The sequence below is a fragment of the Phoenix dactylifera genome, chromosome 5 (genome assembly GCF_051530095.1).
Source record: "Phoenix dactylifera cultivar Ajwa chromosome 5, Ajwa_hap1_PhDact_Kaust_v1.1, whole genome shotgun sequence".
Taxonomy (NCBI): Eukaryota; Viridiplantae; Streptophyta; class Magnoliopsida; order Arecales; family Arecaceae; genus Phoenix; species Phoenix dactylifera.
This window is the reverse complement of record NC_143194.1, coordinates 21,646,547-21,674,453: the sequence shown is the minus strand read 5'-3', so window position 1 is coordinate 21,674,453 and position 27,907 is coordinate 21,646,547. Positions and strand designations below refer to the sequence as shown.

Below are 27,907 nucleotides of genomic sequence, written 5' to 3'. Positions count from 1 at the left end.
TTTGATCCATCTTATGCTGTGTATCTCTGATTTCTTGGAGAGTGTGGCGGTCTATTAACAAAAGGAGGAGAAGCAAAAAACCCTAGTAGAAAAACCCAGCGTTATTATTGTTATTATTATTTCTTCTTTAACAAAAGGAGGAGAGTGTGTCATCATAAACTTTGATGAAAGTCGCAAGCAATTTTACTGCATACTGAAGTCGCAAGAACATAATAAATAGGATATCAAAAAATTTAGTGAAGAAAATCACACTAATTATAATCTGTATGTCTTCATGTTATGGTAATTACAATGAAGTTGATAATGGATAGGCATTAACTATATTTTCAGTGTTCAAACAAAAATTTCTCTGCTAATTAAAAACAAGCTCTGCAACAAATAACCACTCTCTCACACTCATCACTCTCTAAAGTCGCATAAAGAGCAGGTTCTCAGGGTGATTGCAGGACTCCTTCCTTCAAGAACTTCTGTGCAGATGGCAATTCATCAAGCACCCTCCTTGGCTAATCAAAAGAGCTCACTGGTGCAGAGACTCTGGAGATATATATTTTGGATCAGATACTGAGCCTGATATTATGATAAGGGCTTGAAATCAAACTACTTTTTCCTACTTCTTCTGCCCTCTTATATGCTGCAGATGGAAGGACTGCCATAATTCAGACATCAATTCTTCTCTGTTTAGTGTATTGCAGGCCTTATATAATAATGATATCTGGCTACTATTGGGTCATGCTCTATAATCAAAGCTGGCTCACACTACCAATCATATAAATTTACAGAACTCTTCTCTGCTGAACTAGCAACGTTCACTACTTGGCATTTTATATCATGCTCATCATCAGATGCAGGGTGGCACACCAAACATACAGTCAAGGATGTTCGAGTATTTGAAGAAGAACACCGACCGCTCTTTCCCCTGCATAGCGTGCATGATGATGGCTGATGCGAAACTAAACACAACTACATCATCTCGCTTTAGCTTTGATGCTCGAGGGCAGAGTCCAGCATCTACCATGCATGTGAAACAAGCTCGCAGTGGCTCGGGCTAGGCAATATAGAGAAATCTCAATACCCCTACTCTTCTTCTCAATTAGCAATGCCAGGCCAGTAGGAAACTGTCATAGAACAATTGCTTCAGAACTGAAAGAATCCAGGTTTGATGCATGAGATAAATAATTTATACAGTTATGAGGCAGCTTCTTACCGGCCCCATTGCAACCAGTGGAATATTGCATCTTTGAAGAGTTCTGAAAAGCAGGCAAGGCCAAGCCTTGCAAGCAAAATCTGGAAGTATGATTTTCCTATATATCTACAACCATCAAAAAAGAAACTATAGCACTGAATGATAGCTAACTAGACTTCCAAATTTTGATTTAATACTGCATGCTTTTCACTACAAAGTCACTAGACTTTCTAGGTCGGGTGGTTGCCATGCCTCTAAACAATTATTCCAATTAACTCTCTTGCTGATGGTACATTAGGAACCTTTGTTATAAAACCAGCATGATTGAAAAAGATGTTTGAAAATGGTAAATCGGAAGGTGGATTGATGAAATAATTTTCTAAATAAAATGTATTTGCTTTGTCTAAATGGTAAATTTCATTATGTAAGATCCACAAAATTATTGGTGGTTGGAGGCCGTGCCTTTTGTCTAGCATGTAATGTAAGCTTATGCTTGAGAAGCAAAATGCATACCTCATTTTACTTTCTAAATCATATATCATTGATATAGTGGTGAGTTGAATTGTAACAATCCAGGACCTCACCCAAATAGCTAGCCGGAAGGTATTTTTTGGATTCCATAGACCTGTATAAATACCGAAGATCTCTTTGGTAAATAACTGATGTGGGACTAAACACACGCCCGCACGAATCCTCATATATTCTCTTTGTTGAAGCCCTGACGTCCTCGTCAAAATAAGGGTTCAAATCCATTAAAATTTAATCACAAGTACCACGATCGGCCCATGATCAGTCTTCATGAACCCGTGTTACAGTGTCTCCTAATCCACAAAGGTTAAAGGCCAAGTTCGCTCTGATACCATATGTAACAATCTAGGACCTCACCCAAGATGGCTAGCTAGAAGTTTTTTTTTAACAACCCAGAACCTCACCCAAACTGGCTAACCATAAAATATTCTTGAGTTTCTTAGTCCTGTATAAGTACCCAATATCTCCTTAGCGAATAACCGATGTGGGACTAAATACACGCCCGCACAAATCTTCACATACTTGCTTCATTCAAGCCCTGACGTCCCTGTCAGGCCAAGGGTTTAAATTTATTCAAATCCAATCACAAGCACTACGATCGGCCCATAATTAGCCTCCATGAACCTGTGCTGCAGTGCCTCGTAGTCCACATAGGCTATGGGCCGAGTTTGCTTTGATACTATTTGTAACAACCCAGGACCTCATCCAAAATAGCTACCCGAAAGGTATTATTTGTAACAACCCAAGACCTCACCCAAAATGGCTAGCCGGAAAGTATTTTTTGGGTTCCTTAGTCCTATATAAGTACTCAAAATCTTCTCGGCGAATAATTGATGTGGGACTAAACACACATCCATACGGATTCTCACACAAATAACAATAAAACATAATTCACAATGTATCTCAGCTAGGCATATGATAAATATCGCAGGCATCTAGATACATCCCTTTGTTCTCCAAAATTTCTAGCTGAAGAACCAGTGCTCAAACAAACCAAGCCTTCCTGAAACACAAGAAAGCATTGCCAAATGGAATGCTGAAACCTAGGACTGCAACTTCCCTAATCCATGAAGGCAACACCTGATTGAGATAAATGTACAAGTTCAAATGAAGCCTTTGGTGAAGAAAGGAATTCATGTTGATATAATGGACATATATTTGTAATATTCTTTCATCAATGTAGTTTCTGTTCTTTGAAAAAAAAATCCATGGTGGTATTGATGAACACTGAAGCCGTGGATGTAAGAACTCGTGCTTCCCAAGGCAGGTCTCATGTAACCAGAATTGAACATTTCCAGAGTTACAAGTTGCTGACTTGAACTATATTTCCTATCAGGGATTTGTTATTATAATACCTAAAGAAGAAATTGCGGAGATACATTTGCAGAGTCACTACATTCTTTTTTAGTTCAACCAATTCTCAGATTTCCAAAAAAAAATGAAGAAAATTGACTACAGGTTACAGTCATATCTTCTGCTGTATTCAGCAGATTAACAGAAGTCTGATACAATGTTAAATTTTAAAGATGAAACTTACGAGTTCTTGCAATGAAGCTGTCTCATTCTTTATAGAAGCAGGCATAAGCTGCACTCGAGACTATTTTCATAACTAGTGTTCAAAGGTAGAGTGAAAAGAACTTGTCAACTAAATATGAATTAGTCAATCATGCAACAAAAATCACATATAAATGTTATGGATTGATGTCCACTGAATAGCAACTATGAAACTAGTTCCCAATCCTCAAAGCATTCCCTAAAAAAGAAACCAAAAATAGTTTTCTACCTCTTGCATAATCATCATTTAAATCACATATTTCCCAGATAGTTGTTTCTCATCATAAAACCGCTGAAAAAGGAAAAATTGTCATGTAAATAGCAAATGCAAGTCATAAATATGAATAACTGGAAAGAAGTTTAAGTAAAGACCAACCAGGCTAATGAACAGTGTTGGGGGAGTGCAGCTTCCCCCCTAGTACATGAGAACCTCGTCGTCAGAGGACCGCATGATGGCCGACCTTGGGCGGCCGAGCTCGGCGTCCGACCCCGGAACATCTGACCCGAAGAGCTCTCGACCTCGGAGGTCTGCCCTCGTCGCCCACCTTCCGCGGTTGCGCCCTTCCGAAGTCCGGCCAGGGGCCATACCCTCCCACCGCCTCCAGCATTTAATACGCACGATCTCTGCCAACCCACGGCTTACTCAACAATTAATGCATATCTCCGGCTTACTCAACAATTAATGCATATCTCCGGCTTACTCAACAATTAATGCATATCTCCGATTCACTCAACAATTAATGCGCGTGGCTCCTATTACCTAACGGATCTTCAGCCTTCCACGGCAAATCGGCTCGGCAGCGTCCGGTCGGCCGTGACAACTCTCTGATCCCGGCCTCACCTCCGACATCAAGGCATTAATTCACCTGATCGCGCACCAACTCAAGCAACGTGCTAAGTCGTACGGCGACCTCGCCCTATCACATCACAGGTAATCCGACCCCCCTATAAAAATGGGACCCTTCTATCCCAGAGGGGGTTGGGCTCAGAAAAAACTCAGCAAGAATATATCTTCCTCCGCTCTTCTTCTTAAATTAAGCCCCCCTCTGACTTAAGCATCGGAGGGCCGGCGCCAGAAACCCCGGCCACCGGCTTTTTGCAGACCCCCCACAGAGGACGCCACTCGCCGACGGATCGCCGCCCGCCAGTGTTCGCCGGAGCTCCTCCTTCTCAGCCGACGGCCGTCTCCGGTCCAATTTCCAGCAACAAACAGTATATGGAGAGAAATAGCCTAGATCTTGCAGTACCCAGAAGACTTTTCCCAGAATTGTATACGGCCTGTAAAGTACGTCAGGAATATGTAATTAACACAACTGTCATTGAAATAGTGTTTATTTACCACCATTTTAAGTGTGTTGGGTACTTTTTTCTTTCTCTGTCTTTTTTTTAAAATTTTGCCGTTCAATTTCTGAGGGTACTCTGAGTTGGAGGACATCGCTATAGCCCCCAGGCAAGCTGGAATCTTGATGGTTGGTGCAGCAACATATAATAGGTATTTTAATTCTCCTATCACTTCATATTTGAGACATATTTGATTGAATAGATTGAAATAGAATGCATTTAGTTCATGACTTGATTAAAATCAAAATCGAAATCGAAATAAGATTTGATTACGAAAGAAGAGTAGGGATTAGATCCCCTGGCTCCCGAATCAGAATAGAGATGAAATTCTCCCCAACCAAATAACTACTGGAATGGAACCATTCCTGTTTCGAATTCGACTCTACTCAACCAAACAGGCTCTCGAATCCTAGTGGCTGATAGAGAAAATGCTAAAGCATAAACCCAAAAACCTTTGCATGATCAATACAGTATCCATCGGTAATATAAAAAAACCAATTAATATTGGCGTTTGCCGAAACGTCCGGGTATGGTCACACAGGAGGCATGCATGCGAGCGATCCCATGACAACCAGTTACCCCTGGTACGTCTCACACCAGAAAACAATGGACTCACTCGGCGGGCAGAACGCTGATAGTCTGTTGGTGAACCCTCTTCAGCGTGGCACATTGTTAAAAACTTGATTTAGAGTCGAATCCAAACATAACAGCTCTTGGAACAGAGTGAGCTTCTGCAGTCTCCAGTGCCTTCCCGCCCCACTTCAATTCACGGAATTTAGCGGTCGTGTTTCTTTCGACCCAATAATAAAGTCAAAGAATGATAAATGATTACTGCAAACAAAGACCAGACAGCGAGAAAAATTAATCCAAAGCATCCATATCTATAAATAACTTCATCCCTAAGTTGCATACAACTAGTGCACGTATATACAGCATATTATGTCGATCGTCCGTTGCAAACCCACGAAGCAGATTATTTACAGCAGCAGTTGGAAGGTATACAGATGCAAGCCTTCGGCGTATGAAGCCAAAGAAATCTCCGCCACACTAAGCCGTGGGCATGAGCGTGTCATCCTGCCAGAGCTCTTCCAGTTCAATCATGAAATCATCAGCAGCGGCCTCCTCTGACTCCTTCAAAATTCTATCTTGCATGGCCTGTACAAATAATTGCGAGGAATGTGAAGTTTCCATAAGGCGAACCACAAATAATAGATAAAATAGTTAACCTAAGATAAGATCAATTTGTAGGCAGTAAAGTCATCACTAAGCATATTGTATCATACTGATTTAATACTGATGCACAGTACAGGGGTATACCGATATTCGGTATGCCGAATCGGTCTTTGTACCGGACATACCGACAAGATGGCACCGGTACAGAACTCGGTACCGAGATGGCGTACCTTGCCAACAAATTGGTCCACCAGTTGACAACCCTCTACACACAGATGCCGGGTAGTATTCTCATCATATTTCTCCAAAAAAAAAAAAAAAGGTGCAGCATATTCGGTGACTAAACAGCTACCAGACATTCTGAACTGTAGTTGCAACACTGGCAGGTAGAATGGGTTATACAATAAATATTGTTTATATAATATAAAGATCTTATTAACCATACAGCACTGTTGTTATAATACAAACATTAATTTTCTGTATATAAGATACAGCAATATGTTGATATATTTAGTATTATGCCATTAGAACTGATTATACCATATAACATTCAGTTGATACATGATCTTATAATGATAAGTGTATTATAATAGCATGATTATATACAACTTTAATCATATTGGAGATGATATTTTATGCCATTGTAATTTTATACCTTGACATATACCGACTACAATATATGAACTACACTACAATATAATAATAATAATAATAATAATGACACTATGCTTTTGAGAGCATTTGACTGTAAATAATTTCTGGTCAAAAACAATGGACCTCTCCAAATGAAAATCAGCACCATTGACCATAATTTAAGATATATAAAATACTTAGAAACAGAATTTTTTTATTGCAAAATCTCTTGCCTAAGCATCAAAAAAAAAAAAAAAGAATGGTAGAAATATACCTAGAAAGAGAAAAAAATATAATCTATATATTTTCCAATTCTAAACCATTGATTTTGATCTAAATATTTTAAAACATATACGAATTAATTTTTAGATTATTTGAATGTTTCTAAATTATAGATCAAATTGAAATATAATATCATACTGTTGCAATAGTCAATTTTGTTTCTATTTGACGCATGGGTGAAAGACCTCGAAAGATATGTTACCTGGACGCTTATGCTCGCCTCCTAGAATCCATGTTGGACATGTATCCAAGTAAAATACACATCAGATACTTGGACACTTATCAAAGTTTATTAATTTTAGTTTTTAGAAATTGGTACAGTTGATTCCTCCAACAAATAGTTTGACCCACTATAATAATGTTTAAAGTAAGGTTTTTTTTGTTCATTTTAGAGTTTGATAAAGAATATATATATATATATATATATATATATATATATATATATATTAAAATAATCTTACAAATTATCATTTTTTAAAAATTCTTAAGATAACTGGGAAGTTTGGATAAGGAACATGTATACCGGAAAATCTTAACAAATAATATCTTTAATTTTTTTTATAAAATAATTAAATGTGCATATTTTAGTTAAAGTTATTTTTTCTATGCATCTTCGCATCTCTTTTTTCCCCTCTTGCCAAGTTGGACACTCGGACACTTATCTGAATCCAATTCTCGTGTTCATATGAATGCAATACTACTCAAAAGTGCAATACTACTCAAAAGTGCAAAATTTTTGGTTTCTAATCAATTTAAATGTTGTAAATCATGATCAATGGTACCAATTTTCATTTTGAAAGGGCCTTCGTTATTTTTGACTTGGAAGCATTTGGAGCCAAATGCTCTCACAAGCATCCCATCCTCCCTTACTAATAAAGAACCTTACCCTTCTTATAAAAAAAAACTCTTATTAATAAATTAACATTACTGTATTATTAATATTAATACACATAATTTCCACTACAATAGAATGCTATATCACATACTATTATCTTGATTTAGTACATTGATGAACTAATAGTACATCAGGTAAGATATTTTTATGAAAATATAAAGTATAGCAATAACAACATATACTACAACATTAATATGAAGTAAAAGAAAGTTATATCGTTCTCTCTCTTTAGTTACATATAGCCAAACAATGCTATTCTTTATTGCACACGTACAGTTACGAATCTGATATGTTAAAAAAAATACTAGTTTTACAACCAAAGGTAGCTGCATCTACACGATTCCTAATACTGCACAGTGAACAGTCCCTATTGGAAGCCCAGATTGCACAGAGACCAAGCCAATACTTAAAACAGTACAATCTATAATTAGGCCCAAATCCATAATAAACTTAATGGAATGGAAATTACATGAACAATCCAAAGTTCAATACTTAAGGAAATAAAATAGCTCAGGAAATGAGAGAACAAAATGCTACCTTGGACTCCTGGAGCTCAGTGACAACATTTAGAAGCCTACGGTATTGATCTCTTGCTTCAGGATATTGAACCATGGACTTAACCCTTGCAAGTGCTTTCTGTAGCCTGGCCTCAGTCTGTTTTCTGCCTTCTTGCAAGAAGTCATAATCATCCTCTTTAGCTCCTTGGTTTTGCAAGGTAGGACCCTCCAGTTGTCCTTCAGGCCGGAAACCACGCAATCCGCTTCCTTTCCGCCTCCACCGCAATATAGCTTTCTCCACAATCAAAACAGACCAGACGATCTTTTTGTACTGTTTCCTCACTTGGTATCCTCGTACATGGGCCTAGTCAGCAAAAGGAAGTGAGAGTCTGAGATGAAAAATATTATTGACAAAAAGTTAAATATATTTTGATAAAAACTTATGTATTCTGTGTGATAATGAACCAGAAAATAGGGCAGATAAGAATTATACAAACAGTATTAGGTACCTTGTGAAAGCACAACAGAAATTTTCATTGAGTTGTCAGCAATCACAAAAAGAACACGAAAAAAATAAATCACAGTTAGTATAAAAGGAAATTTAATTTAACATATAAGGCATAAAATAGCTACTTAATTATTTAGAGCTTCTGATATTTCAAGCATTCTGAAGACCACTGAAAGCATGGCATATTCTGAATATCATTCTATCAAAAGCTCCAGTTAAAGGAACATATTTTAGACAATGATATTATAAAATTAATAAAATAAAAACTAACCTGTTTATAATCATGTGTGAAGCTAATATTATTATGATTAAAAAAAAGGCCCTTTGATCACATTTCATGGTAATACAAACAATAAAGTAAAAATCATGATCTTCATTTCTATCATTGTTTCCATGAATAGTTATAGCTGTCAAAAGGAGGGTGATGGCAATAGAGTTCAGCAGCACTTATGAATTAAAAGTTCAGCAAGGGTGGTGACCTTGGTCACAACTGGAGAATGTAATGGATTTTAAGCTCAAACAGCCATCCTTGTCAAAAGGTTATGTTCTAATAAAATGCAAAATAGATACAAGGCACGCGTAAATATAACGCATGGCCCATACCACCTGGTAAGATGAACCAGGCTAACAAAATCTTGTTTGCATGGATATCCAAACAGCTAGACAAAGGAAGTACATCTTTCCTGAGTAATATAGGTGGGTGAAGGGATGAAGTTTTGATTTGCAAACCTTTCTAATTACTTCAGCCAATCAGATGATATTTTAGTCATGAAATCAATATTGTTGCATGAAAGAGGCAAGAGCGAAATTCCTAATAAGAAAGGCATAAATATACTTATGGCAGAATTACAAACTTCAAAACAGTTAGAAGCCCAAATATCTAAAGATCTTAAACTAAAGTCAGCAAATGCCCCACATAATCAACAACATAAAAAGATGAGAATTGCTGACCTACAAGAATGTGGTGAAGGCAATCAACAAATAAATAGAAAGAGTCAAGAAATAAAAACAATTGCAGAGACTAAAATATGACTATGGTGGAGACGGAAGCTCACTGGATGCAGTTCTTGTCCAATAACATCAGTGCAAAAAAGAAACAGTGACAGTGGTTAATCAAGAAGGTTTGCAAGGGGGACCAATACATATTTGACAGCCCAAGATACTTGCATGACAGGAAAGTACAACTTGATTCACCTTCCATCGACCACAGAAGCAATACATGATGACAAGTTCTATTTAATTGTACTGGCAATACAGTTAGACATGGATATAATAAAGGAAGCATGATTGCACTGCCTATTAGAAACACTTACAAATTAGTCCCTGACTTACCTATCGCTTTATGTTGATGACATGTTAATTGATGTGACTTTGACTTTGTTGTAGTCACAGGTAAAAAACAAAACTTTAGGAGCAACAAAGAAGATTTAGGAACAAAAATATTCACAGATGTAAAAGAAAAGAAAAAAAAGCGAGCCTAGTGCGTGAGGCTCCCACCGTGGCGAGGTCTAGGATAGTTAAATATATGCATCCTTACCCCTATATGAGGAGAGGCTTTTTCCATGTTCCAAACCCTTGACCTTTAAGTCACAATAGAGCAACCTTACCACTGAACCAAGGCTCGCCCTCTCGGGGATGTAAAGAAACAAAAGTTATAATCATCCCATACATATCACAAGGTGGTGGTTGTTTTCTTTTTGACTAAGGTGATGATACGAACTTACGAAGGGTACTTTTACCATGACAAGAACAATGGGTGTCAACTCTGTCAAAGTTTCGACAATGTTGGTTAACCATACACTAAGTTATTACATAGAATCCGGGTTTGGATTCACGTTATAAACCAAGGTGCATTATTTGCTCCAAAACCATGTGTTAAATATTAATCATTTCCTGTTGCATTTTCATTAAAAGAAAATCTCCAAATAGTTTCATAGTCATATGTAGGACTTCATCTCAGTGGTTCCATGTGTTTCGCATAATCAGAAACCCCCTCCCCGCAAAAAAAACAAAGGTAAAATTTAAATATATATATATATATATATAGAACAAACAAATATGCACCTATTATTTATCCGTGATTTTTCTAAATGACGGAAGTAGTTGATTGTGATGCAGCTGGCTCGAGTGTTTCCACCATCTGAAGCCTTAGCAGGCACCAATAATCAACAGTAAAACTCCACAAAAATATGACTAGTTGAGTTTCATGGGTACAGATGGTTACAATTAGATCTATTGCTGGAACCGCCAATCTTATTCCAGGTATACCAGTATGCACCATTAAAAATCAGATTACCAACCAAGTTAGTAGAAGATATAAACCATCTTCTGTTCATGAGTTTCTGAGCATCTAATATTTCAGAATACATGAAAAACAACTCATATAATTATTCCAGAATGTTACTACAAAGAATATTCTTCAATGTGTTTCACTAACTTGATAATTTTAGCAGAAGATAAAAAAGGCTTCTCGGGTAACAAAAATGGCAAGAAACAAAATAAATATACAATATACAGGAAAAGGAGACTGAAGCACAGAAGACAAACTGAAAAACTTAAAAAGAATAGTTTTATAAGCAAATCGAGTAGGTGGGTCAATAACAATGCACCTGGATCTTAACAATACGCTGCCGAATGATCAAAAACTCCTTTCTTCCTTTCCACCCTCTAAACTTGTTTTGTATACGAATTGCAGCAGCATGCAGAGGCATATCATGCTGTCCTGGTTTGGCTGTTTTCAGAGATATGAGAGAAAGAGCACGCTCATCTGATATTCCACATTTGTCATCTCCATACTCAATGACCTTCTTTCGGTGGAATGAATGAACTCTAAAAACTTGATAGATCCGAGCTGCAGCTAGAGAAGCATTGCGGACAGCACTCAATGAATCCTTCAGTGAAAGTCCAGCCTGCACATCTCCATCAGCAACCTGAATAGCACTCTTTGCTGCAACATCTTCAACATCTGTAATACCAGAAATTTCTGCTACATCACTGCCTTTTGACTCTTTTAAAGTGAGAGTCGAAAGATGGTTAGTCAGAGAAGACTCTGCCAGAAAGCCAGCAATGCCCTTGTGCCCATTTGCAGATGCTAGATCTGCAGGTGTTCTCCCGGTTGGGAACTCAGGAGTAGGATCTGTTAAAGCTCCAGGAGCTGCATCCAAGGCAATGAGGGCAACAACTGTCCGCTCCCTGAAAATAAAAGGAGAATAAACAGTGTTAAATATCAATATACACCATACAGCAAGAGTAATAATGACAATGACATTTCAAGGGTCCTTACCTGCCATAGTTTGCTGCCCAGTGAAGGGCAGTCCACCCATGCACATCTCTGAAGTTAATACTTACACCTCCAGTTATCGTTGGTCTTATAGCCCAATCATAACCAAGGGCAGCTGCCAAATGAAGCACACCCTGTCCCTCCTTATCCAAAACATTGGGGCCTTTACCCCCTTCCACTACTTTGTGAAGAAGCCACGAATGCAGTTTCTCTTTCATTAATTTTTCAAGTAACTGGTCCTTTGCATTGTCAGGAGAAAACCCCTCATGAGTTAGCTTGACCAGATTGGACCACTCGTCGTTAGCTTCCATCATCAGTGAACTAATTTTATTCCTTAAATGAAGATTCTCCTTGGCGCTATCAGGTACAGCTTTTTGGTGGTCAACTGGTCCCAAAGTAAGCAGCTTTTCCAAACGTATATGAAGACACATTTCATTTGTATTGTAACCATAAGAATCTGAAGCTTCCATATATTGAGCATCATTTTCCCGGAACTCAAATTCCCGCACTTCACTACAAGCCAATCTGTTGGAGCAGGTGACATAAAAAGGAACCCTTCCAGATTTATGCAATGGAGCATGGCAACGAAGAGTTCCATCTGTTAAAATCTCAGCTGGAACTTCAATTTCCCCAAACATGCATGACCATTGACATTTTTCTACATCTTCTTTATTCTTCAAGAATGTTCCAGTGATTAAAACCTGTCCAATTAACAGAAGACAATAATTAGGAGAAAGTTAAATGCTATTCTACTTTTACAACATCTATTTCCTGCAGAGGATCATTTAAAATTTCAGGATCTATTAGATCATTCGGGAAGAAATAAAATTAATAATAAATTTGAAAGATCTGAACGGACATACCTTAGTCTCCATGCCAGTGTATGCCCAATTAGGAGTGAAATCAATTATACTGAAAAGTTGGTCTTGGGAAAGTGAGGGGTTCATTATATATGCATCAAAGTGCTCACGATTAGACATGCTAGAATCTTCAACAACACTTTCACTTTCAACAGTGTTCCAGTAAAGCCCGGAACTGGGTTTCATATGCGAGTCATCTACTTCTCCAAGTTCATTGCTCATCCATCTTGAGAAACTGTCATATTTCTTTAGGCCTTCTCCTTCTATATTAGAGAAATCTAATGATGCCTGTGTTATAAGGGAAGGGGCATTGACATTTTCCTCTATAGACGTACCATGTTGCAGATCCACATTTGGTGTAACAAGTGGACCAATGTCAGCATTAGAAAGCTGTAATAGAAAATATTTTTGCATCAGATACTTGTTAAGGTCACAGTCGTTGATTACACTCAACTACAACAGTAAATTTCTCAAAATTCATGCAAAGACTATTGCTGAGCAACAATGACTATGCCATGAGGCAAAGAATCATACAGTGCATGAGAATGTTCAGTGAAGTACATGCAAAACAAGAGGCCCCCGTATGTCTTCTTTAACACCAATCTCAAATCTCAAAACCTTAGGTGGGTTATTCCCAAGATATCTCCACAAGAAAAAGGCAAACCGACATAATGCGAACAATAATCCAATAATAAAAGGGTGAACAACGAATTTGTAGTGTAACAATATAATGAAATGCTCTGTTGTTCCAAAAAAGCACCCAGAAACAGCTGTAAACCATGGTTAGGATAGCCAATGGGACAAAGTTGGAAAAAAGGTAGAGATGCTCAATTCCAACGTGAGATGAAGATGCATAAATGAGGGAGCACAAGAAATAGGAGGAAGTGCAAGCAACGAACAAACAGATCATAACAAGGCGATTCTATAGGTCCAGATGTGTGCTGAATTGGTACTAATGGAAAATGACACAAGGTGCCAGCTTATCAAGCTGGTAAAGTCATTTGGCAGTTGGACCAACCATGGGATTGAATCTTGCCTTCACCAGGGTTTGGTATAGGTATTTGCGGGAGGGCTACCCTACTATTGAGTAGCTTATTTCCTATGGGCTCTTCTACCACACAGGAAAAAAAAAAGAAAGGACAAAAAAAGGCCCTCACCAGGGAAGAAATACAGTTATGGAGACAATCCAATTAAGATTGTTGCAAATGTGGTCTGACTTATACAGGTTGCAAGCTACAGAATAAATAACCATGCCAAACTTGGAAATAATGACCTAAGCAGCATAGGACTAAGGATTGATTCAGTTGGTATCTCACTGAAGTTGCAATATGGACAGGTTATTAACACCACTGAAAGTAAATAAGGCTAGTCATCAACGTCAGCTGACAAAGTAGTCAGAAGCTAAGAGGCATGAAGTGGCATTATAGTGTTGCAGACAAATTATACTAGATACTTCATGACAGAAATGTTACAGATGCAACTTAAAATATGGCCCAAACCATAGGAGGGCCAATTTAAGTACATATCATAAAACACCATCAGAATGCCCAGAGAATAAATTCATAAATTTGACAGTTACTAAATCTTGATTCTCTCTGTTTTACTCAAATCCTTAGACCCCCCTCGTGCATCAGTGTGTGCTGCTTGTTTTTTGAAAACAGTTTGCATCTTATTAGTTGAGTTTAGTGTTGTTTTCTTCTTTTCTTTCACCGGCATGAGCCACCTCTTCTTTTGTCCGGAGAGCTCAGCTCCGCCGAGCCAAAAGGAAAGAACTGCACTGGAGCTACCAGCATAAGCATTCATTCCTGCTGCATCCCTGTAGGAGCGGCCAGCTCTGAGTCCAGAGTGAGAAATTTGGGAAGACAATCCTCCACGACCAGGAAACCTGCAAGTAGGTGTATTCTGAGAACTACACGAGCTCTTTTGGCAGAAAAGCAGAAAAGTCTTTCTTTCGTCCTCCACTCGCTGGAGACTATGGGGATCTGGGATTTGAGAACACTGACTGACGGCACTCAACTGAAGGGACTTCGAGGCAGGTAGATAGTGAGCCATATGAATTTCCATTTGATGCTAGTCTGATGATGGTGTATCACTGACCACAATTTCCATAACAGATTTCATTTCTATCTTTGCATGCATTAAAGAAAGTCAAACATTTCTATTATCTAATTTTTAAAGTTCTGTGGTGGCTTCTAAACCTTTGATGGTTCAAACTGACATCCTTATTTAATCTGAAGCCATATTAGGGCAAACTGGAAGTTTAACCTTATCAGACATAAATAGCTGAAGTACCTGCCACAGTGATTTGTCTTGAGCACTGGTAACATCCACTTGCTTGAACCCAAGGTCATCCGTGTGTAGTTCCCCAAGTGTTGAAGTCTCAAGTCTAAGATTGTCCTCCACTGTGGCAGACTGTGTAGAAGCAACTGCTGGGTAGAAAGATGGTGCTTGGAACCCTGTTGTACAATGTTCCAGGACTTCATCCCATGATGTCAGGTCAAATTGTGTTCTGGGCCCACTAAAGGTTAATCCAAGGCCTGTTTCATCAAAAACTCTAGTTATATTCTCTTGAAGAACTGAATAAAAGTCTGATTTAGGTTCTGTAGCCTTTGTTCCCTGAATATCACCTGAAAGACAAAAAAATCCAAACCAAGGCATTCTGTTAGTATGCCATCTATAGTATAAGCCTTGAACTGAACGGCAACAATGCTTACTGTCATTCTCACATTGGTTATTTACGGAATCAATTGGAACATGAGGGTTCAACAGACGAACATCCATCACAGGTCCATCCCCATGCTGCTGCATCTCAAGGAAAGAGTTGTATCTGGAACTTGCTTGATAATTATCTGCTGCATCGAATTTCGCTTTAGATACACTGAAAGAAAGGGTGCATGATTGAAGTACGAATCAGTGAATCAATAAACAGTGTAAGATGATGCACGACAGATTCAAGAAGGAATGAGTAATACCAGATTCAGCATCTTCATATTCTGAAGTGTGTGTACTATTTGGGCTTTCAGCACTTGTAGTTTGTGAAGGCAGCTGGCTATGATTTGTGAATGAATTAGAACAGACAGGACTATCCAGATTGGCAACTTGAGCATTTTCGTCGACATCTCTAGCACGACTGAAACTTGGTTTGTTACCCTGAAGAGCAAAATTCTACATCATGGCATGATCTATGAATGAATCAAAGTGAGTCCCTATTACATAAAATAAATGCAGACAAATGTATCCTGCTAAGCCAGCATCACCATAGCAATATCGGCATTTAACATTTTGAAATATCCCACTAGTTGAACACTATTACCTAAGGTTTTAGGTTGGAATAGTTTTCATTTCAAATGAAAGATAGCAAATATAATAACGAAGAGAAATTATACGATAATATAAACATCTTCCATTAACATGACAACCAACACTTTTTACAAAATTGGATGGCATGTAAAAGTTCTATAATAGCTTTTCATAATCCCACTGACATGCAGCCTGCTACAAATGTTAATAAATTTTAAAATTTATTTGTGCGCTGAAAGCCAAGCAATTTGCTATGACAAATACTTGATTACGAGAGTTATCAAGTGTTCATCTTTTTTCCCTTTTGCAGTTTCACATGTTACAAGTGGAAGATGTTTGGACCAAGAATCCACTGATATCTAATGCGTTTTCTGCTGCCAGCTCGCTCTGGCTCTCCCCCCCCCCCCCCCCTCTCAACAAGAAATGTCACCAAAACGATTAGTCAATTGATTTGACAACATTGCTTGGCTGCAAGATCCACCGAACCGGTACCGAGACCCATGCCAGTCGGCTACCAATTTAGTATGGTACCGGTTCAGTACAAGATAAACCAGGCAGTTCACTCCAGTTCAACAAACCATGATTCAAGCTTTTTAAAGAGGTGGGAGGATCCGAACGGTTCAAACCAGTGCGAACCGAGCGGTTCGAAGAGGAGGAATTTCGAAATTTAGGGCCGAACTGACCTAGTTACCCACCGGTTCGGTTTGGTACGGGGTGAACCGAGCGGTTCGGCATACCTTGCTTGGATGCTTGGTCCATCAAAACCTAGGAACTAAAAAAATGTTAATTTGAAGAAAGGCCATCAATAAATGGGGTGAATCGAGCATGTCTATACATGAAGACATTATTTATTACAAAATTATTGATCTAGAAATGGAACAAGCTAAGTAGCTCAATAGTAGAACTTCTAAAAAGAAGTTTGCTAAATATGAAGAGTTAAAACCCCAAAATAAGCATTCAAAGAGGCATTCTAGTGACAGGTTAAAATAAAAGTTTTATTTTATGCAGAAAATGCATGAGATTAGCTAAAAGATATCCCATCAGATACAAGAAGCCTCGAAGAGATCAATGTTTATTATCACAAAATTAGTAGAGTAGTGGTTCGCATGCAACACCATATGAACAAATATATACAACCTAAGGGGCTTGGTGAAGAATCCATGCAAAACAAAAACAATAAGGATGTGTTTATTTCCAAGGAAGTGAGAGAAGTGTGACAATTTTAATGTGTTAAAACTTAAGTTCTGCCGGTTGTTTTGTTGAAAGTTAGTGCATAGCAAGTGTAATATCTAAACACTATAATTATCGTTAATTATTGCCAATGATTTTCACTTAAATATTGCTTAAGTCGTTCATCTATAAGGAAAAATGAGTGAGAGAGAATGAGTGGCATAAATCCTCTGCCTTTTCACTCAGAACTTGACTTGCAAGTCCCCATCCATCCAGAGTCGAGTATGGCCTTTTTGGGGGAACAGTGGACTGGGAAGTTGAGTTCCGAGTTCAAGCTTGTTACAGGAAACAAATAGTTGGAAGTGCCCACTTCCAACTGAAGTTAGAGTTTGGGCCCCTCAGTTATCAGTAAACAAACACACCCTAAGAACAAGAAAATGGAAAGAAGACCATGACCATGGAACTCAAATTAGTTTCCTTAGGCTGTAAAAAAGATAAATGCAAACGGAACTTGTATGATATCAAAACTGAACATGATAACATGCAAAAACTGAAGGAGAGGGAACTTAATTATAACCTTGACTTCAAGATAGTGTACGAGAACAATATGCATGTAATCCCTGCAACACAAGATAAATTAAATGATTAACGTTGTCAAAGAAGTAGGATAACACTCGGAATAAATAGGTGATCATGTGCACTAGATGTCATTCTGAATATTTTGTCTGTATGTATTTTCATATTACAAGAAATTAATGTAAATAAACACAAAGGTAAATTAGTCGAGAGCTAATTACAAACATGCACTAGAAAAATAATAAAAAATGATCGTGACAAACTCTTTTGCTTAATTTCAGGGCCAACAGGCCTTAAAAAGGAACATGAAATTTTTTGCTTAACTTCTGGTCAATACCAACTCTCCCACAAACTACTTCATGCCACTATTCTAGGTTTTATGCCATTGGAGGAAAACCTAGAATAGTGGCATGAAGTAGTTTGTGGGAGAGTTGGTATCGATCAGATAGCTTACCATAGATATCTGTTCAATTATTATGTGAACAATGCAATGCTCACTCTCCCACACTTATCTACATGAAACTAGTCCATCAAAGCCTGCATCAACATGTTCTCTCAGAATTAACTTGAACATGCAAACAATCAGTATCTGAGGAGGAACCAATGAAATAAAGCAAAAGACAATTTACTAACCAGTTGCCAAATAAAAATATAAGAAGACCTAAATTTATAATAGGAATATATAATAAGCTGATCCATTCGTCACATCATACAGCATTCTAAGGAACTGATGTGGTAACAATAATATGAATTGTGAAAGAGAAAATTATAGTAAAAAAAGGGCAATTGTTTGATTAAATAGAACGACAAAAGTTACAAGAGATAGTGTACAAGGAGGTAATAAAGTGATTATAAGTTCCTTATATTAAAACACTAAACAATATTGCCTCCATACTCACTCTTCCAACATCCAATAACTCCGTCTTTGAAAATTTTCGTTTTCTTCCCCATGAGCATAGTAGCAATGTAGAACATCAATACTTCCAGCCTGAAAAATGTAGACCATATCAGCTTTCTTGCATCCATTCATGACACTTGTACTAAAACATCAAGAACATAATCTAGGATAAAAAGCATATATTCAATCACAGAATCTTGAAACTTAAGCCATATTTGCATAATTTGTCATAAAGCAATTTGTGGCAAATAAATATTTGACAAATGAAATATTTATACCAGAATAGCATTATTTAAAAAATTAAAAAGATAGAGTTAGATAATTAAAGACTTAAACTGCTCACACCAAACAATATGTGCATGCACCATGCGCAGACACATTAATACTCAGATGTGAATATGCATGGCAAATGCATGGATTCCATGACCTATGCAATGAACTTCTAAGGACCAAGGACAATGTTTCAACATCAATGGCCATACAAGACCCCCAAACAATCAAGAATATATCTTTATAGAAATACACAACAACAAAGAATACAAACACTCATCTGTTCAATAACTATAATCAGCAAGTTTTCTCATCTGTTCTTCAAGCTAAGCATGGACAAATGCATGATTCAGAGTTTACATACCTTTAGTCTTTCATGAGCTTCTTTCACAGTTTTTCCATCTTTTTTCTTTCTCCAGTTATGGCCATCCTTCCGGAAGTATCTCAATACTTTCCGATCAAAAAGAAAAAGTGAACCACCTAGTGCAAATACATGCCAAGTGAGGATCTGCCTGAAGCAAATATTTGACCAAATAACACACTGTAATACATAATTCTTTAGTTGATAATCATTTCATATCAGTCTCAGGAGCATTTACCCTTCAAATACTAATACGTAATACCTATTCTGAGCTTTACCAAGAACAAGAATTTAAGCAATATAACAGCACGTCTAACAACAGATAGACAACTTGAGAAACAAGAGAAAGAAACCAAAAACAACCATATCCAAAACTGAAAATACATAGCCTTTTATTAGATTATGGTGAATAAATTTTGAAACGCTGAAAACATTTGAATTGGCATAAAGCATTTGCTTTTCTTTTATATGTATCAATTCATTAATGCGTGCAATTATTAGTACAAATGCCCGTACTCGACTAATGCCAGCCAACTGATTACAGAAATGGCCAGGATGATGCAAAAGGTGCAAATAACCCTGAAATGGTGAATAATATAAGAGGCATCGACATTCAATAAAAACACAGTAACCTGCTGATCTGCCTCGTAGAACAAAACTTATAATCAAATCCTAAACAGCAAATATTTTATTCAAGTGCAAATGCTGATCACCATAACCACTTCTAACGAGTACTGACCCAAGCTTCCAGCTAATAGACATAGGCTCTACCAATAAACAAATTGTGCCCAATCTAATAATATCTACAAGTAGAACAGAAAACAAGAATTTTTGAAAGGGGGGGCAGGTTGAGTACAAAACAATCATAGTACATCTGAGGAAAGTCAAGTAATAAATTAAGTCTAAAGATATGCTTATATAACCAGCATAAATACATTATATGCCTATATGCATACAACTATATGACTGCATGTATAAATGCAATTGTAGATGCATGTGGATGCATTTGAACAGACAGATATATAAATTTAATTTTAACATCATGTATATGCATCAACAAATATGTAAAAAAAAAAAAAAGACCAGAGGACTGGATATAATACATAGAGGGCTAAAAGTTTTACAGGATTCAGGAGAAGGTAGATGATTAAGGATAAGGAGAAAGGGAGAGGAAGAAAGGTTGGGGGGAGAGAATATAAGAGCCTCATAAGCAGGTACAAGATTCTAGAGAGCTTTTGAAGATTTTGGCTACTAAGCAGGAAAAAATCATGTTTTCCTACTGTTGCAAAAGCGTCAGCAGGAAAAATCTAACTGAAGTAACAATGTTCTATAATATTCATAGTAAGAAACAATGAACCTCCAAATGTGGAACTTTGTTTTGTGATTTCAATCATCCAGTCATGTAGCCAAGAAAAAATAGTGATTTTTCAAGCATAAGTAAATAAAGTTCATCTCATGTTTTTCAAAATAGATGATGCATGAATTTAGATCTCTTAACAAGTAACATAACAGAAGCTGAAATTAAAGGTCATACTAGAAGGTTTATTTGGCGATTCTGGGGCAATGCGAAATTTCTTATAGTTTCGAAGAATTTCACAAATTTCTGCAGGGCGTAACCATCGATGTTGTGCTTCCAAAAGTATCTGCTCAATATCTGTACATCCACAGTCAGTTACCAGTTTAGTGCCCAATAAATAGATGTTAAATGAGAGGCCTAAAACTGAATGAAAATGATCTATCTGCATGGTCACTACAGACATGACAGAGTCAAAAGAATAAAATATTGACTATTAAGCAAAATAGCAAATGATTCTTTACAACTATAGTGGAAACTTTATATAATCACTCATCAAGAAAAGCTAACCTAGAATGGAGACTTTGGCAATGCAACAGATAATAATTGCTCATGCATGAAAAACGCATAGCAGCAATTAAATCCTGAAAGCAAGGTTATATGCGTATAAAGAAAGAACTTTTTAATGAGGGAACAAATGCAGATATTATTTATATCAACATTAAAATGTCTTCATAAGAGGCTCTTTTATCAAACTAGTCTGATGTGAAGACCACTTAACTCGTGCTTGTCTGAACCAAAATATAAGCTCCCGGCTTTTTACGTCTATATGTCAAACAACAATAGAACAAAACATACAGATTAAAATTAGAATGCAAGAATAAACTTAGTGGCAGTTCTGTCACCTAAAAAGTTCTGCCTCTAAGCACAAAACACACACACACACAGATTCTAAAAGCTAGCTCTATTTTGTCATTCCATTGGAGTGGGGAAACCTATTATGAGGTTTCTAGGTTCTCACAAGATCTTAGAAGCATTGGTATTACTCCATTTGAATTTTCAAGGAAACAAGAGTGCAGATTTCTTAGATGATCAGTTACATGAGATAAACATGTCGATGTTATGGAGACTGATAAGCCAATACTATTAAATGTGTAATGGTAGAGCATTTTAAATGCTCATATAACAGTGATCAAAGGAACATGTAATCTCCACTGCAAGACCATAAAATGAAAATTTACATACAACCTAAACATGAAGTGTTATGTAATTTCAAAGAAATATCAGTACTGTCATTATCAAGAGACTTAAATATGCATGCTTAAGTAATGACAAAAGAGTCATTAGGAGGAAAAAGCCCCAGCTTAAGTATTATAGATATAAAGGCAGCAACAGTGCCAAAACTTGCACAAAAGGATAGAGTGCTGAAGCTCAAATTATATTACTTGAATAGGTATAACAAATTTTGAAAAGCATAGTTCTGAGACACATGATCCAGTATATAAACATGTTTCCATGGGCAATCACGTGATACAAGTTCCAAAAATACATACAAAAAGATTATTGTACTTGATCCTTTATATCTATCAAAGGACTATATCTTACAGATCATTAATCAAAATTTATCTTCATACTGCCATCCATTGCACTTTTCAGAAATTATTTTCCATCATTCTTTCCCTCATGAAGGAAACTTCTCTCCTTTTTTTCAAGAAAAAAAAAAGAGAGAGCTAAAACAGCAAAATCATCATGGCTTCTCAAGGTTGGTCCGAATCCAACCTGACTAATAGGATTCAAATCATTGATGTTCAGCAGCCATCAGAAATACAGTTCTCTAAATGATAACATAACATCTTTCGTGTTTTCACTTACTGCAGAATTTCGGCCTCCTCTAGTAATAAATGTCAATAGAATGCAATGCTGACAACACTTTAGGATGAACAAGCATCCAGGTTTTACTCCATTCAGACCATCATATATACTGCAAAACTCATGCTTGATCTAATCAGCCATTCCATCCAGACATATTCATGTTGGTTAACAAAATACTCATCACAATTACACTTAAGTTTTCGTTAATGATTTTTTTGACGCCTTCAGTGCGATTCAACCATGAATACAGGACCTTCTAATATTTATTTTTTTAACATGAAATCACACTCTACGTCAATAATCATACTTATAAACTATTCTTAGTTTGAAACTCCAGATATCTCTCACAGACTTGCACCGAGAATATTTCATAACCTCTACAACATACTCAACTGCATCAGTATAGTTGATTATATTATTAAAGATACAGATGCAAGGTCTTGTACACAGATTTTGAATCAGACATACAAATCTTTGCATCAAATTTATATCAGAATATATTAACAGCAACCATAACTAACATTTTGTCTCATCTATTTGGCATCTCTATTATTGTTTCTCCATCAGTTTTTAGTTAACACCACTTCCTCCACCATAAGAGATTTCCTAAGCTCCTCTCATACTACTTCCATTAAGTCTCTGAAAGGGTGAAAGTGGATTGGATAATATCCGTCCGGATCCATTTTCGTATCCGAATATATCCGGATACGGATAGAAATTTGAGCATCCGACTAATATCCATATCCGTCAAAGAAAAATGGATATGGATAGACAATAATCCGATCTGTATCTGAATATCCGATTCCATTTGTAACCTATTTAATTTTATACAGCACTCATGAACTTTTAAGAAAAATAAATGGATGTATTAATATGCTATTAACTTGATTTATCATCCACTTAGTACTATATTTAATTTTGTAGTCATAAAGTTTAATTATCCAATTTATATCCGTATTTATATTCATACTTTCGATATCTGATTTGTATCCATATCTGTTTAAAACAAATATGGATATGGATATGCTAGTATCCAATCCGATTTCAGCTCTAGATCCGATTTCAGCCCTAGACTCTTTAATCTGACCTCCATACAGAATGAATAGACCATGTAAATGAAAATTCTTTTACTACATAATATATACACCACCAACATGTCCGCTATTTTTTGTTCTCCTCAAAAAACCCATCGCATAATGCCAACCTGAACAAGCTCCTAGAATCTAATACATATAATACTCCTAACTTCTACCACTAGATATGTGAAAATGATCACAATGAATGACTTAGATTTATAACTGTGATTCCAAAAGACCAAAAATACATAAAACAAAACATCAACCCCACTAATTGTCCTTGCACGTAAAAAAGATCTCATCAAAATATCAGCATGTAATATTTAATTTTTGACATATTAAATCATCTACTGCCGTGTAAAGGAGTCACACTACCAAAGTCACTGATTTTCCACAATAAATCAGTTCGCTGCTACACCTACCGTTCCTTTTCAACAAATAAGAAAGAAGAAACAGATCATCAGATCACTCCAAAAACACTACTATAAAACACCAACTAAGAAACGTCCGCACAAGATACGGAAACAAAGCAAGAACAAATCACCGATCCCCCTAAAACCACTACCAAATCCGTCAAAACCGATACGAAAGCCCAACGTCAAGATCGAAAATTTCTAACCTCAGAGCAACAAAAAAGGGCAACTAAAAACTAGCAGAATTTTCCTCCAATTCTCACCTAACTGAGGAGTCAATCCATACCGCCGAGCATCCGCCATCGTCTCACCAACAATTAATCCCAAAACCACGACTCGATCTCAAAACCCTAGCTCTTCTCGCATCAGAACTCGAAGAGCCAAAGCCGAAGACTGCAGCGACAACAGCGCTGGATCAAGTAGAATTCCAGGCTAACTTGAAGGAATCGGGATCGACGAATCTTCCGCGAAGAAGGAATTTCAGGTCAGAGATTTGGAGAGATCGGTATTCTTGTCAATTTCGGAAGGACATATGAGAAAGATTAGAAAGGGGAACCTTCGAAGAAAAGCCGAGAACAGCCGCCGAGCTGGACTTCGGGAAGAAAAAAGAAAATCGAGACGAGCACTAAAGACGACATGCTGTGTGCTTGACGAAACTACCCTTATCGCACCGGCGATATTACGATCTCCCCCCAATCTCGTCCTGTCCGCTCGTCCATGGCGTCAAGGAGCGACGGGATTTATGGGTGGAGGACATGTGGTTGGGGGTGGATCGAAGGGTAGAGATGGAGCCGCATGGAGCGAAACACGGCGTGGGGTTTATCGGGATAAATGCAAGGGGTTAGTGGTTCTGGTGACCGGACAAGTCGTTATTAGGTGACGGGCAGCTGTTGACCGAGACCGAGAGCATCCAATAGCGCCCTGCCGTCTTTCATCCGATTGGATGCGGTAACCAGCGGTGAGGATAAGGTTGTTATGGTCAAGGCGCATCGCCGTCCATCCAAAAGACTGGGACAGGCGGCCGATAAATGTACGCCGTGATAAACTGCCTTCCGTAAGAGAAATGGATACACTATTCCTAAATTTCTGGGATGATATTTCTTGTTTGGTTTATGTTATCCCCGAAATTAAGGGATCCCGGAAGTGGAGGGCAAGAGTTTTCCTTCATCCCAACATCGTTATCGCATTTCTATTGCCTTCCTTCCCACATTGCCCACAGCCTACCGCATGAGTAATGGACTAATGGGTGCCGGTCTCTAAACGGAGTCTTTGACTTGTTTACGGGAGTTTTATGGATTATGATATTCTTTGTGGACTTAGGATCCACAGTACGTGCAGCCTTCTAACAAAACATAAGCCTTCTTATACCCAAGAAAGACAAAAAAAAATAATAAAACAAAAAACAAGACGTGGGCCTTGAAAAAAAAAATTTGCTATTCATTGCCAGACGTCCCGATCGGTCTGCCATTTTGTGTGGCAGTTGAGAATACCATTCATCAAGCCTCATTTTAGTTCAAGAAAAACATGGCATAACACAATATTGGATAGCATTTTTCATATAGTGTCTACCAAAAGGAGTAGAATATAGTAATCATTTTTAGGAGATTAGGTGTAGAGGTCGCTATCTAACTAGGGATGGCAATGTTTACCTTGATTCAACTCATTAGAGATTAGATTGAGTTATCTATTTAATAAAATAGTTAGGCTTTGGTGTGAATTTTTGACCCATTTAATGAAGATGTTGCATTTGGGTTGACAGATTTCTGATCTATATATATTTATATCCGAGCCTATTTGTATCTAGCTTGATCTGTCCTAATTGCTACTCCTTTATATGATATTTCATTTTTTCTTGGAGGGATGACTATTTGATAGTTAGGAAAAACAAGCACAACTCAGTTGACCCTTCATAGTTATGTTGGCAGATTTGTTCTCCTCCAAGGTTGAGATGGACTTGGGTTGTATCTTTAGCACAAAAGAATGATTCTTTTTTTTTTTTTTTTTTTTTTTTTTTGCGTGAATCCACTATTGGATCACCTATTACATAGATCTCAAAACACTTGGAACTCTAACATTCATCCACCTGCAAAAATCTCAAAGCATGCAATAGGCGATCCACACAAAAGAAGGTGAATCCTTTTTTTGCACTAAAGATATAACCCGAGTCCAATTGAGAAGACTTCCACAGATGCCACCATGTCTCAATTGTTTATTTTCATTTCTGCAACAACTATGATTCTATTGCGAAACAAAGCATCCAATTTGAAGTGACGGAATGGCTGCAGTCAAAAAATTCTACAGCTAATTGCACTGTTTTCATGAAACGGGCCCTGCACCAATCAAATACATATATAGTTCTGTATGAAATTCTCCAGCAAAGTTGTCCATAGAATAAATCCATATATCATTATAAAACAAGGGGGTTCGATTCCTCTACAGTGCATAAAAAGCATAGGGCAGTGCAATTGTGAATGAGCGCCTTCTCATATTTAACATTCTAGCAATAGTTAGGATTAGTTGTGAAATGTAATAGAAGGAAAGTTTGAGAGATAGAGGTAGGACGGGATGGATTCAGTTTTCTCGTATCCTTGACGTACTCTCTTCCTTCTATCAGGTAGAGGTTGTATCATTTGCATGAAAAAAAGATAATCTTCTAGACTCTACAAAGCGACCAATGAGTGATCCAATGGCAGGTTCATGCGAAGGAAGATGAATCCTTCTTTGGCACGAAAGATACAACGCAACTCTTCCTCCAAGATTCTTGGGGAAGTAAAAGGAAAGGAAATTCCGTTCTCAAACCTGCCGGTTTTATCCTAGAGTTCAGCTCATGGAAATAGAACAAATTAGATGAAAAGTTCTGAGAGTAGCAGGTAGAGATAGAGACTCCACTCCAGCAGTCCAGCTACTCATGCAAACAGCTGCTGCCGAAATATCATTGCAGGAAATCCCTCAAAGAGCTCTCATTCCTCAAAAAAATCCATTCTATTTCCCTCTCCGTCTCCTCTACCAAAACAACCAAGATCTAAGGAACTGACGAATAGAAAACTAATAAAAGAGGAAAATCTTTACAATTCCATGAAAAATTTTGCTCTCTTTTCACATGTTTATTTTCTAGCAAAATGTAAGAACCCGAGGTGCTGGATTTGGCTATGATTCAAGTTTTTGCAAAAAATAAAAAGAAAAAAATAGATGAGGGCGCCACGAGAATGGAACTGTCTCGGGGAAGAGGAGACCCTTCTGTAACTGTTATTTTCAAGGAATCCTCGTTGCTCATCAGGAACTTTTTTTTTTCGATTGAATCACCGCTCGTCAGGTTACCGGCAGATATAGGAGCCGTTGGATTAAGTATCCATGCGGTGGCACTCATCCATGGTTGCGCTAACTTTTTGCAGTGCAAAATGACCATAGAGGATCCGATCCCTAAAAAAGAGATTTTGAGGAGATATTGCATTCTTGAAAGAGACTTTCACCACTAAGGAATGAGCTGGTATAATATAAATCATCTTCCAAAAGTTATATAGCATACCAACATGGTGACCAGAAAAATCTTAATGGACTGATGAGATATACTAAAAGTTGCAGAGCATACCAACATGGTGACCAGAAAAATCTTAATGGACTGATAAGATCTACTAAAAGTTGCAGAGCATACCAACATGGTGACCAGAAAAATCTTAATGGACTGATAAGAGCTTCTAAAAGTTGCATAGCATACCAACATGGTGACCAGAAAAATCTTAATGGACTGATAAGATCCCCCAGATTCTTAGCCATGGGCTGTCTGAATGGCAACTCAATGAAGCCGTCTACACTTCAACAGGCCAGGCCATCAGGTGGGTACGGTTTGACCACTTGCTCGCGCATTTGGAGCAATTAGAGAATATCTTTCTTGAAACTCATGCTTCCGAGATAGTTGGCCTCGAGAAAGTATTGGAGGCTGTGA

General features: G+C 37.5%; 1 protein-coding gene across 8 annotated transcripts; it reads right to left on the bottom strand.

The window, feature by feature from the left end:
- Window positions 1-5,296: 5,296 nt before the first annotated feature.
- On the bottom strand, window positions 5,297-24,677 carry LOC103711249 (calmodulin-binding transcription activator 3-like). Of its 8 annotated transcripts, none has more exons than XR_015987108.2 (14): window positions 24,228-24,565; window positions 20,844-20,963; window positions 19,313-19,428; window positions 18,680-18,768; window positions 17,782-17,824; window positions 15,707-15,884; window positions 15,449-15,586; window positions 15,027-15,361; window positions 12,738-13,124; window positions 11,878-12,575; window positions 11,204-11,786; window positions 8,127-8,450; window positions 5,538-5,761; window positions 5,297-5,437 (listed from the first exon to the last, which is right to left on the bottom strand). XR_015987108.2 is itself a non-coding variant. In XM_088721828.2 (14 exons), exons 2-14 carry the CDS (start codon window positions 24,265-24,267, stop codon window positions 5,654-5,656), a joined length of 3,144 nt encoding a protein of 1,047 aa, XP_088577954.2. In that variant the 5' UTR covers window positions 24,268-24,425; window positions 24,521-24,677; the 3' UTR covers window positions 5,468-5,653. The 8 variants fall into 8 exon arrangements, 7 of the variants coding, with proteins under 7 accessions (XP_088577954.2, XP_017699323.3, XP_008795548.3 ...); XM_088721828.2 differs by lacking the exon at window positions 5,297-5,437 and having other exon boundaries at window positions 5,468-5,761; window positions 15,461-15,583; window positions 24,228-24,425; window positions 24,521-24,677; XM_017843834.5 differs by lacking the exon at window positions 5,297-5,437 and having other exon boundaries at window positions 5,468-5,761; window positions 15,461-15,586; window positions 24,228-24,425; window positions 24,521-24,563.
- Between the last annotated feature and the right edge of the window lie 3,230 nt (window positions 24,678-27,907).

Excerpts from the sequence above, each read along its gene's own strand:
- LOC103711249 (XM_088721825.2), bottom strand. The coding sequence starts at position 24,267 with ATGGCGGATGCTCGGCGGTATGGATTGACTCCTCAGTTAG. Across the intron at positions 17,825-18,679 it reads AGTTATTGGATGTTGGAAGA|GGATTACATGCATATTGTTC; the intron begins GTGAGTATGGAG and ends CTTGTGTTGCAG. Across the intron at positions 13,125-15,026 it reads AAGACAAATCACTGTGGCAG|CTTTCTAATGCTGACATTGG; the intron begins GTACTTCAGCTA and ends TTTCTATTACAG.